Source organism: Panthera uncia (assembly GCF_023721935.1).
Source record: "Panthera uncia isolate 11264 chromosome A3 unlocalized genomic scaffold, Puncia_PCG_1.0 HiC_scaffold_12, whole genome shotgun sequence".
NCBI lineage: Eukaryota > Metazoa > Chordata > Mammalia > Carnivora > Felidae > Panthera > Panthera uncia.
In genome coordinates, this window is record NW_026057579.1 from 24,872,519 (window position 1) to 24,886,257 (window position 13,739).

Consider the following 13,739-nt stretch of genomic DNA (forward strand, 5'->3'; position numbering starts at 1 on the left):
TTCTTCTAAACATTTTATATTTTAGCTCTTACGTTTAGGTTTTTAATCCATTTGGAGTTAATTTTTTTATATGGTGTTTCAGTCCAACTTCATTCTTTTGCATGTGGATATCCAGTTTTTTCAGCCACATTTATTGAAAAGGCTGTCTTTATGCTAATACCACAGTGTTTTGATTACTATAACTTTGTAGTTGAGTTTTGAAAACAGGAAGTGAGTACTCCGACTTTGTTATTTTCAAGATTGTTTTTGGCTATTTGGGATCCCTTGAAATCCCGTTATTAATCTTAGGATGGATTTTTTCTGTTTCTACAAAAGTATCATCGGCATTTTGAAATGGATTCCATTGTATCTGTAGGTCCTTTTAACTTGAACATGGGATGTCCTTCCATTTATTTATGTGAAATTTCTTTCAGCAGTGTTTTATAGTTTACATTGGACAAGTCTTTAACTTCTTGGTTAATTCCTAAATATTTTATCCATTTTTGATGCCATTATAAATGGAACTGTTTTCTTAGTCTCCTCTCTGGAGTGTTCACTTTACATAATTCTTACTTGAACTAAACATCTACTGTACTTAATCAATTACAATCTGGGTTTCCCTTTGGCATTAACAGCCAGAGAATGTAAACTAACATAACAGACCAAATTTTTAGCACAACATATTACTTAATGAATTCTTACACTATTCCACAGATATGAGAAGTTTGCAATCTAGGATCTCGGAGCTAATAAATGGTAGTTTGAATTCGGACACCTTCTCGACAGTGTCTCCGAATGGCCGCAGCCTATTCAGATCATCCTCTACCGGGTGTTTGGCTAAGAGTGGTCGCTGGAACCCCAAAGGCGTGCTACAATAAATCTGCTGGCCAGTTAGCCATTCGTAAAGCAAACCAAGGTTTCTTCTGCTTCCGGCACAGTGAGGCTCTCTCCCCCCATAACTCGCTGTAACAAAGGACAAGCTCCTCGCAACATAAGTCCACGGATTTGGAAACCAGTTTGGAACCATCTGTCTACTGCTTTCTAGAAAAAAAGGCAGGCAGGACCAGCAGTAACAGCAGAACCGCACTTCACCGTAGTCGGTCCAAACTTTACCGGTACGACTGAGCTCCCCGCCAGCACCGGGTCATCGATCTCGCGAGATGATGGGTCCTCGAAAGGCACAAACTTCCCCCTTTGCGAGCACCGAGGTTTTGCTGTCAAATTCCGGGAGTGCGGAACTGGCCCCGTGGTGCTGCCTCTAATCGTTCAGAAGTCAACTCCTTTTCTACACGAAAAGCTAGGCCTCAGACCGCTATGGATGGGCAGCAAGGGCAACCAAGCCAAGCATCGCTGGCACTCGCCCAAGCTCACTTCAACAAGGGCGAATACGCGGAAGCCGAGACGCTATACTCCGCTTACATTCGCCAGTGCGCCTGTGCAGGCTCCGAGGGAGCTGCGCCCGGGAGGTAATTATCGCGAGAGGTGGGGTAGCTGCACCTCGGGGAGGTGCGAAGCAGGGGTCGTCAAAGCCCGGCGCTCAGCCGCCTGAGTTTAGGGTACCGAGGATGCTGGGGGTGGATGCTTGCCTTTTCAGAAGGGCAGCAAGGGGCGCGTTCTTCTGGGACACCCGGGGCACCCGCTGCCTTCTCCCCCCGCCCCTGGGAGTTCTGTGTTACTCACTCTGACCCAGAGCGGCAGCTACGCTTTTCCGCCTGTCATTTTAACAGGCGGATATCGGAGACCTTGTGATGGCGATTGGACACGACTGGGTAGTGCCACGCGAGTACGTGGGACTGCGACTCCAACCGCCACATCCCAGCGAGGGTGTTTCCTTTTTCAAGTGTGTGTGTGTGTTGCGTGGGGGGGGGGGGGGTTGGAGATCACTCGGCCTAAATATTATTTCACCCACACATCATTCATCCATCGATATTTCAAAATGCATTTCTAAATATTAAGGATTCTTAAACAACCATAATATCATTATTGTCACAAAATTCCTTAATGTGAAATACACAATTAGTGTTGTGTCCTGATTAATAACGTCTGTTGTTTGTTTGTTTGTTTGTTTGATTTCTTGGTTTGTTTTTTATAGCATTTGGTTCAAGTCAGGATGCACCAGGTCTCAATCTATAAGGCTCCCCTTCTTTTTTTCCCTCAAAGTCTGTCGAGGAAGCCATCGTGTGTTTTGAGTGTTTACTGAATTCATCTCCCTGATGTCTCCCGCACTGTTTGTGAGTTGGCATTTAAATCCTGAGGCTCGATCCAATTCAGATCCTGTATTATGGCAAGACTATGTCACAGGTGGTGGTGTGGACTTCTGTCAGAAAGCATATAATGTTTTTCTTTTTGTGATGTTAGCATCCTCACCTGCTAATACCTGCTTGCCCGAAGTACTTTGGGTTTATACCTGGATGTGTAGCTTTTGTTGTTATTCCAAATTTTGTCTGTGTTCTTATTGATGGAGTGGGGTGGACGAGGATGAGAAAAGAAAGAACAGAGACGGGTGGAATGAACAGCTTTTTGCCAGTTTTGTGTCTTCTGCACCATCACTCTTCTCTCCCTTCAGGGATTTGGTTTTTCTTGACAGGATGCCAGTTTGTTTTTTGAATGAGCCTTATGATTCTTCTCCAGGTTGTTAAACTCATATGGAATGAAACCAGAAAAAATAAATTTGCTTTCTTGTTTTGATAACACACCAAGGTAATAGTTAATAGAAATTTCTGAACAGGCAGGAAGACAGTAGCACCATTCCCTGAGCTCCCCCGACCCCTCCAGCCAAGGGAAAAAAAAAAAAAAAAAGATTAGTAAACATAGAAAATGTAGTTTTCTATCATTGTTTCAAGCTCAAAGAATAGACTTACCTAGTAGGTTTCAAAAAGTATTCATCAGCAACATAAATATTGGGCCATCTAGTCTCCTTTGCACATCCAGCCTGAAAGCACTGACTATGTTTGTAGCAAATGTAGTATCTGCGTCTTAACGAAGGCAGGACAGAACATCTGCCAACATTTGGTAGAAGGTGGTCAGTGTGCCTGAATGAACCTTACTTCCTTACAGTTCTGAAAATCTTCTAGGATCTCATGAATTTACAATGAATTCTGTCATTTCAGATTTTTTCCATCAAATATATCTTTTAGCTTCAATTTATTTTTTAAAATAGTAGGTCACTGAACCATTTTGCAAAAGTATTTGCAATTTTTGCATTCCTATCACTCTGAATGGTTTACAACATTTTGTTTTCATATCCTAAAGTGCAGTGTTAGCCATAAACCTAACTTCCAAATGTATTATTATTATTTTTTTTATTTTTTGCTAAAGTGTGCAAATGCAAAAAATCCACATTTGTGTTAGGTAATTAAATTCTAGTATGATAAATACTATCATTACTAAAATCTCAATATTGTGAAAATAAATTTCGGCTTCAACTGTTAGCCCGTGTGTTTAAAATATGAAGCGATTTCCACATGAAAAGTACATTTTTAGAATTTGTTGTAATGAGATCTAATTCTGAACTAAACATTTTACGGACCTCTGAATATAAGAAATTTGTAACAAAGTTTTAAAGCTTAAAAATGGAATGACTAAAACCTTCCTGGAGTCCTGAGGCTGCATTTTTAAAAAGAAACCCTTTACTGGACGGCAGTTCACTGAGTATCGTAACAGAGATAGTTGTAGGGAGCGTGCCCTCCTGTTCCCCAGGTTTCAGCGATGGTGCTGGTGGCATCCAGAGTATTCTCGCACTCAGTCTCTGTCATAGTTCACGGAAACAGAAGTTTTCTCATGTTGCAGTGTTTCTGTCCATAGTTAGTGAACTTAGACTTTGAAGGAGACCCCCGTGAGGACCTCTGGTGGAAGCCGTGGTTGCAGTGCCTGTCAGATCTCAAGGATCTCGATATTAAGAGAATGTCACTTTTAATATCACTGACTGCAGTCACAGTGTTTTCTGAGGACTGTACTTTGCACCGTGGGGCATCACAAAGAAATGAGAGCTGAGTGTAGCCTGTGCCTTTTCTATTTGGCTCAAATTTGAGAATTCCCTTGGAAAAAAAGAAAGGAAAACAGAATTGTCTCGGACACGGAGCAGCGTCCATTAATGTTCTCTGTGCAAGTGACTCCTCTGGCAGGGGTGGGGTGACCCGCTGAGTTGGTGGCTGGTCTGGCTGCCTCGGCTAAGCCCTTAAAGAAAGTCTGCTCACTCAGAGCCCCTTGGGCAGCCTCTGGAGGCTTCAGAAGCAGAGCCGATTCTGCACACAGGACCCCCAGAGCCCTGGGGGCTGATGCCCTCCTAGCAGAAGGCCCGTGTGGCCTTGGGGGCGATCCCACCTAAGATGGGAGGGAAGGCAGCTTTGTCCTGAGAAGCCCTCCCTGGGGGACAGCATACTGAATTTCCAGTCAAGGTCAACTTGTATTTCTTTATTGGTGAAAAATGATTAGAAATCTCATTTTTGGGGGGATCACTTAAAAATTTGAGAGTAACACTGATGATTCAATCTGCCGTATGTCTGTTGCAGACTGGAACTTTAGGCTGGCTTTTCCTCCTTGCTCAGCATGTCGTCTTTGCCCTGCTGGTATGTGCTGAGAAAATGAACAACGATTTTAATATTACATTCTGCAAAACAAGTAGTCAGTGAACAGGGTCTCTGAACATACTATGAAATTAACGTGTTTTTTCAGACTGACCAGGTAGCGCTACCTCCCTACAACGTAGATAACGGGATTAAACAAAAACTGATTCCGCTGCTTTATTTCTTCGCATTTCCTTTCTTCAGCGTGGTGTTCCAGTGTAGATACTGCATGTTATAGGCGATGAAGTTTGACAATACCCAAAAGACAGTGAAAGTGGAAGCGGGAGGCGTTTGCTAACACACGTTTTTAATGCGAACTTTTTGTTTAAAGTAAATGCAGCCCCGAGGATTTGGCTACTGCGTATAACAACAGGGGGCAAATCAAGTACTTGAGGGTTGATTTTTATGAAGCCATGGATGACTACACATCTGCCATACGAGTCCAGCCCACGTTTGAAGTTCCGTATTACAACAGAGGGTTGATATTGTATAGGCTGGGTAAGAATTTTTTCCCCCTTTTGTCTTTGACTATATTCTGTGAATTCAGAGCTCTCAGATGCTGTGAAACTAATGTAGTAATCACCAAGTCTCCAATTTATGTTAAAATTGAGGCTTAGAGCCTGGAACAAAGAAAGCATTTATTCTGGGCTTTTGGTGGGCTTTACAGACCGCAGTGGAGCCCTGTGGTGGGGTTTGGACCTAGCGCCGGGTGAGGGTGAGCCTGTCACTGGGCGCCTGTGCCTTCCCAACTGCTACTTGAGGGCAGTGCTGACGGCCACCTGGGAAACTTGTCTGAGTTAAAATCTATTTTTTTTTAATGTTTATTTATTTTTGAGAGAGAGAGAGAGAGAGAGAGAGAGAGCAAGTGACGCAGGGGCAGAGAGGAGGGGACAGAGGATCCAAAGCAGGCTGTGCGCCACGGACAGCAGAGCCCGATGTGGGGCTCAAACTGGTGAACTGCGAGATCATGACCTGAGGTGACACTCAATCGACTGAGCCTCTGAGTTAAAGTCTTTAAAGGCACCTGAGACAATATAAAGTGAAAGGGTTTTAGATCCTTGCATTAATGGGACTGTAGGTACTGTTTCTCTTTTAAAGTGTTAAAAAGAATATGAATTTCCTGTTTTTAATTTTACTGTCATTGTGTAAAATTGGTGTTAGGATTTTGTTGAGATTTTATGATGATTTATGCTATAAATAAATAAACCCAGAGCTAATTTTAAGTGTTAATTTAAATTGAATTTAAAATTTTAATTTTAATGATGGCGTAAGGGCATGCAAAATTACTTTGATATACACGTGTATGTCATTACTAAGAGAAAAACAATCCTTTACTAGGAGTGGTTGAAAGGTCGTAAATATAAAAGCCAAAGTGTGTGTTATCTGAACTCTGCTATGAATAATGTATAGAAATACTCAGTTTTATTACTCTTTTTCATTTTTTGTGTTCTGGTACAGGATACTTTGATGATGCTTTGGAAGATTTCAAGAAGGTATTAGACTTAAATCCTGGATTCCAAGATGCTACTTTGAGCTTAAAACAGACTATTCTAGACAAAGAAGAAAAACAAAGAAGAATTAATGAAAAAAATTATTGAAAGTTTTAGCATAATTGAAATATTAACTCATGATCCTTATACCTGGCATCTCGTTGCTTGTAATGTCAAATTAGGTGTTGAGCTATTTCGATTTATATTTAAGGTAGAGATTCATTATTAGCACTGAAAGTTAAGTGATGTATTTAAAGTAGTTAATTTCAGATTGAGTAACTATGTTGAATAAGTTGCTTTTTATAAAGTGTAAATAAATAATACCAAGGTATAGTGTGTTATTACGGTAAAATATTTAAAGAAGAGTGTGGCATTTTCTTCAGTAAAACTATATTTTTTGTTGTTTTCTATTCCCAACTTTGTATTTAAAAAATTTGGCATCTACAGAAAAGTTGAAGTACAATACAACGAACATCTATAAACTCTTCACTGGGATTCGCTAGTTGTTACCATTGGACCACATTTGCTTTCTCTCTGTATTTAAATATATAAATTTTGCTGGACCATTTGAAAAGAAGTTGCAGATATCCCAATACTTTACCCCTAAATGTTTCAGTCTGCAGCTTCTAAGAATCGAGACATCCTCCACTGCAGCTGCAATACCATTATAGTACCTCATAAAATTAATCATTCTATAATATCGTCCATACCCAGCCCATGTTCGAATTTCCCTGATTGCTTCCACCGTGTCTCCCGTAGCTTTTTATTTCTGGACCTGGAATGAATAAAGTTACATTGCCTTTTGTTGTTGTATCTCTTTGAGTTCTTCTAATCTAGAATAGTTCCCTGCCATTTTCTCCCCGTGGCATTCACCTGGCGAGCAAAGCTTTTTTATACAGCTAAGCTAAAGAGATGCCACACTGGGGCTTAAAAACAAACACATGTTCTACATGCGAACGATTTGAAACCAGTCTAGATTTTCTCCAGAAATCATTGATAAGATAGGTTGATATTTAAATACGTAAGTCTTCTGTCTCTGGATAATGACAGGAGTTATCGTCATCAACATTTATTGACTACTCACTACAAGCCAAGTACTCTTCAGACTCTGTGTAATGAATTAGGAATTGGAAGGGGGTGGATAGAGAGGTGAGGAACTGAGAAAAGCACTTCATAAACATAAGGCTTAAAAAAAATCTGATTTATTTGGGTGCTGTCAATAAACAGGCTGATAAAGCTGTCTAGAATGGGCAAGAAGGGGGAGACAAGACAATGCCGTATCTCCTCTACGTTTTTTTGTTTGTTTTTATTGTTGAGGTTTGACTTTCAAAGATACATATCCTCCATCTTGGGATCGCCCACACCGTTTTACTGTTGCCGTGGGAAAAACCGTTTTGGGGTGGCAGTGACCCTCGGGAGGAGAAAGGCCAGGGCATTTGCCCGGTGGCTTTCAAGGAAGATGTGCTGTTAGTTCTCCGGCCGGCCCAGAGGCAAGCACCGGATCGGCCTTAGGGTTGTTTCGAGTTCAAGAGGTCTCGTGAAGCAGAAGTAATTGCCCAGCTTGTAGTTCATAAACAATATCTGGCAAAATACATGGAGAATTTGGGCTGCAGGTGAATGAGTATTTTTGCAAAGAAGTTTGAAAGGAAACTGAAAGTATCCGTATCTCTGGAATTCTTCACATTTTCCAGCGTGGCTTCTCTTTCCATTTGTTGGAAATGTCTTTAAAACAATTTGTAAAGTTGCATTAAAATGTGAAAAAAAAAAAATCTCTCTTAAAACTTTTATTTAAAAAGCAAAGTCCGTAGGCCTTGGGAGAACTTCAAGCCCTTCTATCCAGAATATCAAATATTTATATAACGCTCCAGTAACTTTGTTTTCTCTTGGCTTCTATTCTCTTTTCCCTACTGTTGACTGGGGTCAGAAGTAATATGAAAAACAAAAACCAATCCCCCCACCCCACCCCGCCCAACTCCGTAAAAGAATTTATTTGGTTTTTTAGATTCAACATTTCTTCATCCTTTATCGGAAGAAAAGAAAATCACTGAATGTCTGAATCAGCACTTGCTAATTAGAACCCAGGCACGGCTTTTTCTCTTGATACTGGAAATAACTGAAGAATAATGTATTTTTACCACTTCAAAACTTCAGGCATTATGCATCCAGATTGTAAATTTCTGATTGACAAAATAATACCTTTGCTATGTGCCTTAAAGATATTCTTTTTTGTGTGCTATTACTCAGATTTCTCGTATTTTAGTATTTCTACTAGAAAAGTACCCAAACGATGTCATTTTCCAGTTTTTCTCTCTGCAAAAACAAGGCAGAAAATTGTGATTTGTTACAAAGTACGGTAAGATAGAATAAATGGACGTAAGTTACTTTTGAGCTTAGAAAATAACTCTTCCACCAGTTGAAAGCCGGGAACTATTTATTTTTGCTGAAATCTAGAACTGAATGAAGCCTGAGGACTTAACTCCGACAACAAACTACAGTCTGCTTGTGGAACAGCAAACTAAATTTCCAGGTCAGCTTTTAATCATTATCTCTTTGCCCTCTCTTGGCTCTTCTCTGGTGTTTCCTTCTTTCACTGGCCTCTCTACCCTTCCCCCACTCTCAACCTAAATCTTGGCCCCCTGTCACCGTCCAGGTCTTAAGTCTCTTCTCAGTGGGTGTGATAGATGTCAACCTGCCTTCAGGGCAAATCAATTTGGCATTTACACTGATCTTCATCTCAGTACCAAGTCTAATCCCCCTTAAAATTTTAACTCAGTTTCAAGTAATTAATTAAGCCTCTTTCTTGCTTAACAGCGTTTATTTGTCCCTGAAAATGTTTCTAGTTGAAAAGCTATTATTAAAAAAAAAATCCATTCCATTAAGTTTAACTGGAAAAATTATGAATTCCATTTTAGCCCAAGATACCCAAATAGTTTTCACAGGTAGAAAAATATATTAATTGAGCAATGAAGACAAGTTTATATAAGTAATAGGAATTTGAAATCACATAATTACATTTACAACAATTACATCAAGTGTTATGTCATGAATGTTGACTTATACTCATTTTTTTCTTCCTGTACTATTAAAAAAAAAGCTTTATTGAGACATAACTCACATAGCATACAATTCACCCCCTTAAAGTGTACAATTCAATGTTGTTTTTTTTTTTTTTGAATATATTCAGTTTCTGTCCCGCTTTTAAAAGCAAGTTTTCAGCATTTTTGGGTTTCATGGTCCTCTTGTAAACTACACTTACTGAAGTTATAACAGAAAAACACTTTTGGGCAAATGAAGGGCTAAACAGTACCTAAGAGCTTACACACAAAACAGATGGGGAGTCCTGAAGGATCGTCTCATCCCCTAAGTAGCACAATGCCAGCTGAGTACACGGGAGGCTGTGGCTCTGCCCGAAGCTGACATCGGAATTTCACTTCTGCAGCACATTTACCTTGTTTGAGTGAACAGGTTGTTATTTTTAAAAAGTGCTGACAAACACATGGTATAACTTTTCAAGACTCTAGTGAAAAGCCAACAGTCGCTACATGAGCTAAGTGTGTTATTATAACAGCTTCTAGATGAATTCATGTTTTGGTGTTTTCCATACTTCTCAAAAATGTGACAATAGGGGCGCCTGGGTGGCGCAGTCGGTTAAGCGTCCGACTTCAGCCAGGTCACGATCTCGCGGTCCGTGAGTTCGAGCCCCGCGTCAGGCTCCGGGCTGATGGCTCGGAGCCTGGAGCCTGTTTCCGATTCTGTGTCTCCCTCTCTCTCTGCCCCTCCCCCGTTCATGCTCTGTCTCTCTCTGTCCCAAAAATAAATAAAAAACGTTGGAAAAAAAATTAAAAAAAAAATGTGACAATAAATTACGGGAAAGGGATTCCAGTTAAAATGGCATTTGGTCAGAGACAGAGAGATTTGTTGAATTTCACATCTGATGTCAGAGGGCTTAAAAACAAACGCCACTACATTCTTTACAAAAAGGAAAGAAGATGAGAAATACAATTGTGTTTTTTTGAGAAGCAAAGCAATTGGTAAGATTTAAAAACAGTTTGTATCTTTTAAAATCACAAGCAGATGAAAGGACACATCCAAAAGGCAAATGATAAAAGATGTAGCAAAAGACAAATGATAAAAGAAACCCAAAAGGGAAGCCCTCAAAGAAATTCTGACCTGAGAATACGCATGAACAGAGTGAACTCAGAGCACAGCAGTGTCCTCCCAGGTTTGTGTGTCTGTCAGCATATAATCTCACGTGCAACAACACAATGAAGGAGGTCTTGTTTTTCATAAAGGGTGAAGCTGGGGCTGAGAAATTCAGTAACTTGCTCAAAATGATGTTCCAAAATCCATGTAAACGTTCGAAACTGCAGTTAGTTATCAACTGATTTTTGTTGCTAGCATCAACTCAAAGCAGACATGAGAATTTTTTTTTTTTTTTTTTTTTTTTTTTTTGCCTGCTACAAAATTTAAATCGCTGCTAAATTGTTTTCATGTCCATCAAGGTGAGTACCAAACCAATATTAAAATTGGTTTTTACAATGGAACATTACTGCAATTCTAAAGTTCCTTGTTGGTAATTTTCCTTCTTGATTGAAAACAGACACAAAAGATGGTGAAAAGCAGATTAATATTATGAGCAAACTGCATTTGGAAAATGGAAAGCCACAGCTGCCAATATGTAAATTTGTATCTTATGTTAAGAAAAAGTATCCAACATCTATAAATAAGGCAAAAGGAAGATTACATGTCCTTTCAATAGCACACTGAGCACAGCCTAACAGACCCACCCAGGGACTATTTAATTCTCTGGGATTACATGTAATTTACAGATCTCTATCCAGAGGAGAAGTAAATGATTTCTGTCTGGTAGAAATGATAACCCTAAAGATCATGGTTTTATCGCCCTGGCGGACATTAACCAGTTTTGATTCCAACCTAGTAACTTTATTCCCCAATTCTTTCTTCATTGACTGTAAATACTCAGTTCCTCAAATGCTCTTTTACTATCTTGGTGTTTCTCCCATTCATGAGTTAAAAAGACATTTGTCACGTGTTCATTCTGTTTTCTTAGAAGAGTCATGCATAGTTATAAAAAAAATTTTTTTTTAACGTTTATTTATTTTTGAGAGAGACAGAGCACGAAGAATAGAAGAAGACACAGAATCGGAAGCAGGCTCCAGGCTCTTGAGCTGTCAGCACAGAGCCCGACACCGGGCTTGAACTCACAAATTATGAGATCATGACCTGAGCCCAAGTTGGTCACTCAACCGACTGAGCCACCCGGTCACCCCAAGTTGTGCGTAGATTTAAACAATTTATATTTTTGCACTTCTATTGAAAAAACAATACCAACTTTAATTGAGTTTGCCATTGTATAGTCTCTTAAGTTATTTCTCGCAGGACTACGAGAAAGGAGGGACTGGAAATTTCTACTGCCTGCTTATTTGAAATTTCAATAATTCTTGTTTGGATTATGTTGAGGTTTAATTGAGCTCCGAATGAAGTGGAGTATAGGGAAGGCCCTAACCTTAACTCACATACATGTAAGTACTCCCTTTAAAAGTAGGCAAAAGCTGCAGAGAATGTGTTGTAAAAAAAAGGAAAGCGCCCCCCCCCACCCCCATCCCAACCCCCAGGCCCTTTCCTGCTCTCACCCTGCAGAAGGAGCCACTGTTACATTGTATCTATCCTTCCAGACCTTTCTGGTTGTACAAATAAATACACAGACACACGTATGCATATGCATGTACAGAATTACGGCTTACGTATCATTATAAGGTAATTTAAATTATTGATTGTCTTGGACATTCTTCTTTGTAAGAACAGAGATCTGCCTCATTCTGCTTGGACCCATGATTTTAAAAAATCACATTAAGAATGCTTGCCAATTTTTTGTTATAAAATTAATAATGCATATGGTAATAAAAATTAAAAGCGCACCGGAGGGATAAAAGGAGAGTAAGACCCTCTCCTCCGCATTCCCCTCCAGAGGTGACCGCCTTAACCAGAACAACGGGAAAGTGTTGAACAGCTCACTTTCCTGTTCCTGCCGCTCACATCTTTAAAACATTTGTTTTAGTTCTTTTCACCACCTTTATGGATCTGTGCCCTCGAGGCGGTTTTGGCCAGTTTGTACCAAGAATACCTCTGAGTATATATCCTTTTGACACCACATCTGCCGGAACCTATTTCCACTTCTTCAGAGCGCTCTTTTTAAGGTTACAGTTGCCACAGCGCAACCTGAGCTTGTGCGAGTCTGAGCTCCTGGGCCTCCCCACTCCGCTCCCCGCTGCTGCTGGAGCCAGACCCCAGCCCCAGACTCCCCCGCCCTTATCCCCGCTCCAGACCCCTGCCCCAGACCTCCCCCGACCCCAGAACGCCCCCACCCCCCCACCCCAGACTCCCCTGCTCCCGACCCCTGCCCCAGACCTCGTCCCCCCCCCGCCCCACCCCCTCTCCCCCCCCCCCCAGACTCCCCTGCTCAGGACCCCTGCCCCAGACCCCTCCTGCCCCCGGAAGCCCCAGCCCCAGACCCCGCCCCACAACGCCCCTGCCCTAAAACCCGTGCCCGGAACGTCCCCGCTCCAGACTCCCCCGCCCCAGACCCCGCCCCACACCCCAGATCCCTCACCCCAGAACCCCCGCTCCAGCAGCAGCACAGACCCTGAACCACGTGATTCCCGCCTCCTCCTCTGCTACCACCCCAGGCCCCCTTACTGCCCCCTCTTTCTGTTCAGGTCTCCCAACTGGTCTGCCTTGGCTCTCACCCCATAGTGGCTTGTCTGTAGAAAAGCAGGTTTCTCCCAAAGGCACTTTGTGCTTGCGGCTCCCTCCCGCCCCTCCTCCTGAGGCCCTCCCCTCCTAAAGGCCTTTGATCACTTCACCTCAAGGTGGCCCGCATCTGCCCTACAAGTCCAATTGACCCCCTCATCTCACTTTCTCTGCCGGCACCGGCACCGGCACCGTGTGTGGACTCCTTGTGCCTCCCAGTCTTCTCCCACTGGAAGGTAAGTCTCCTCCAGGGTAGGGGTGTCTGTCTGCCCTGCCCACTGCTCCATCACCAGCACCTACAACAGAGCCTGGCACACGGAAGGATCTCCAATGTGTTGAATGGATGAATGCATTACTTATCAAATCTGCTAATTCACTTGCTGTTTAGCTCTCGCAGATTCGTTGGTGGCTACTAGGTGTGGCGTGAGCAAGTGTTTGATCCCTTGTTTCTCGATCTTGGAAAGGGCCTGATTTATAGTTGTTTCTATTTTATTTAAAACAGCTCACTGTTCTAGTTTAGAGGAAGAAGTCCTCTAGAAGGCAAGGTTAATTCAGCAGGGACTTTATGTTTTAATATGGCTTTATAACAGGTACCTGTTATGGGTTGAATTGTGTCCCCCAAGAAGATATGCAGAAGTCTTAACCGTCAGTACCTTAGAATGTGAGGCTATTTGGGAAGTGGGCTATTGCACATGTAACTAGTTAAGGTGAGGTCATATTGGAGCTGGGTGGGCCCTTAATCCAATATGATTGATGTTCATAGAAGAAGGAATTTGGACACAGACACAGGGGAGAAGGCCGTGTGAATATGGGAGCAGAGACCACAAGCCAAGGACCGCCTGGGGCCACCATAAGCTGGGGGAGGGCAAGAAAAGATCCTCTGCTAGGGTGTCCAGAGGGAGCATGGCCCTGGTGAACCTTGATTTCAGACGTT

At 41.9% G+C, this 13,739-nt stretch overlaps 1 protein-coding gene across 2 annotated transcripts; it reads left to right on the forward strand.

Annotated features, from left to right (window-relative positions):
* Nucleotides 1-460: 460 nt before the first annotated feature.
* TTC32 (tetratricopeptide repeat domain 32) lies at nucleotides 461-6,838 on the forward strand. Of its 2 annotated transcripts, none has more exons than XM_049652005.1 (3): nucleotides 461-1,445; nucleotides 4,876-5,042; nucleotides 6,003-6,838. In XM_049652005.1, the coding sequence occupies exons 1-3, from the start codon at nucleotides 1,294-1,296 to the stop codon at nucleotides 6,140-6,142; spliced, it is 459 nt and encodes a 152-aa protein (XP_049507962.1). In that variant the 5' UTR covers nucleotides 461-1,293; the 3' UTR covers nucleotides 6,143-6,838. The 2 variants fall into 2 exon arrangements, with proteins under 2 accessions (XP_049507962.1, XP_049507963.1); XM_049652006.1 differs by lacking the exon at nucleotides 461-1,445 and adding an exon at nucleotides 1,464-1,819.
* The last annotated feature ends 6,901 nt before the right edge of the window (nucleotides 6,839-13,739 follow it).

Bases quoted from the DNA above. Each gene is read 5' to 3' on its own strand.
- TTC32 (XM_049652005.1), top strand. From the start codon at position 1,294: ATGGATGGGCAGCAAGGGCAACCAAGCCAAGCATCGCTGGCACTCGCC. The intron at 1,446-4,875 runs GTAATTATCGCG...TTTTGTTTAAAG, and splicing joins GAGGGAGCTGCGCCCGGGAG to TAAATGCAGCCCCGAGGATT. The intron at 5,043-6,002 runs GTAAGAATTTTT...GTTCTGGTACAG, and splicing joins GTTGATATTGTATAGGCTGG to GATACTTTGATGATGCTTTG.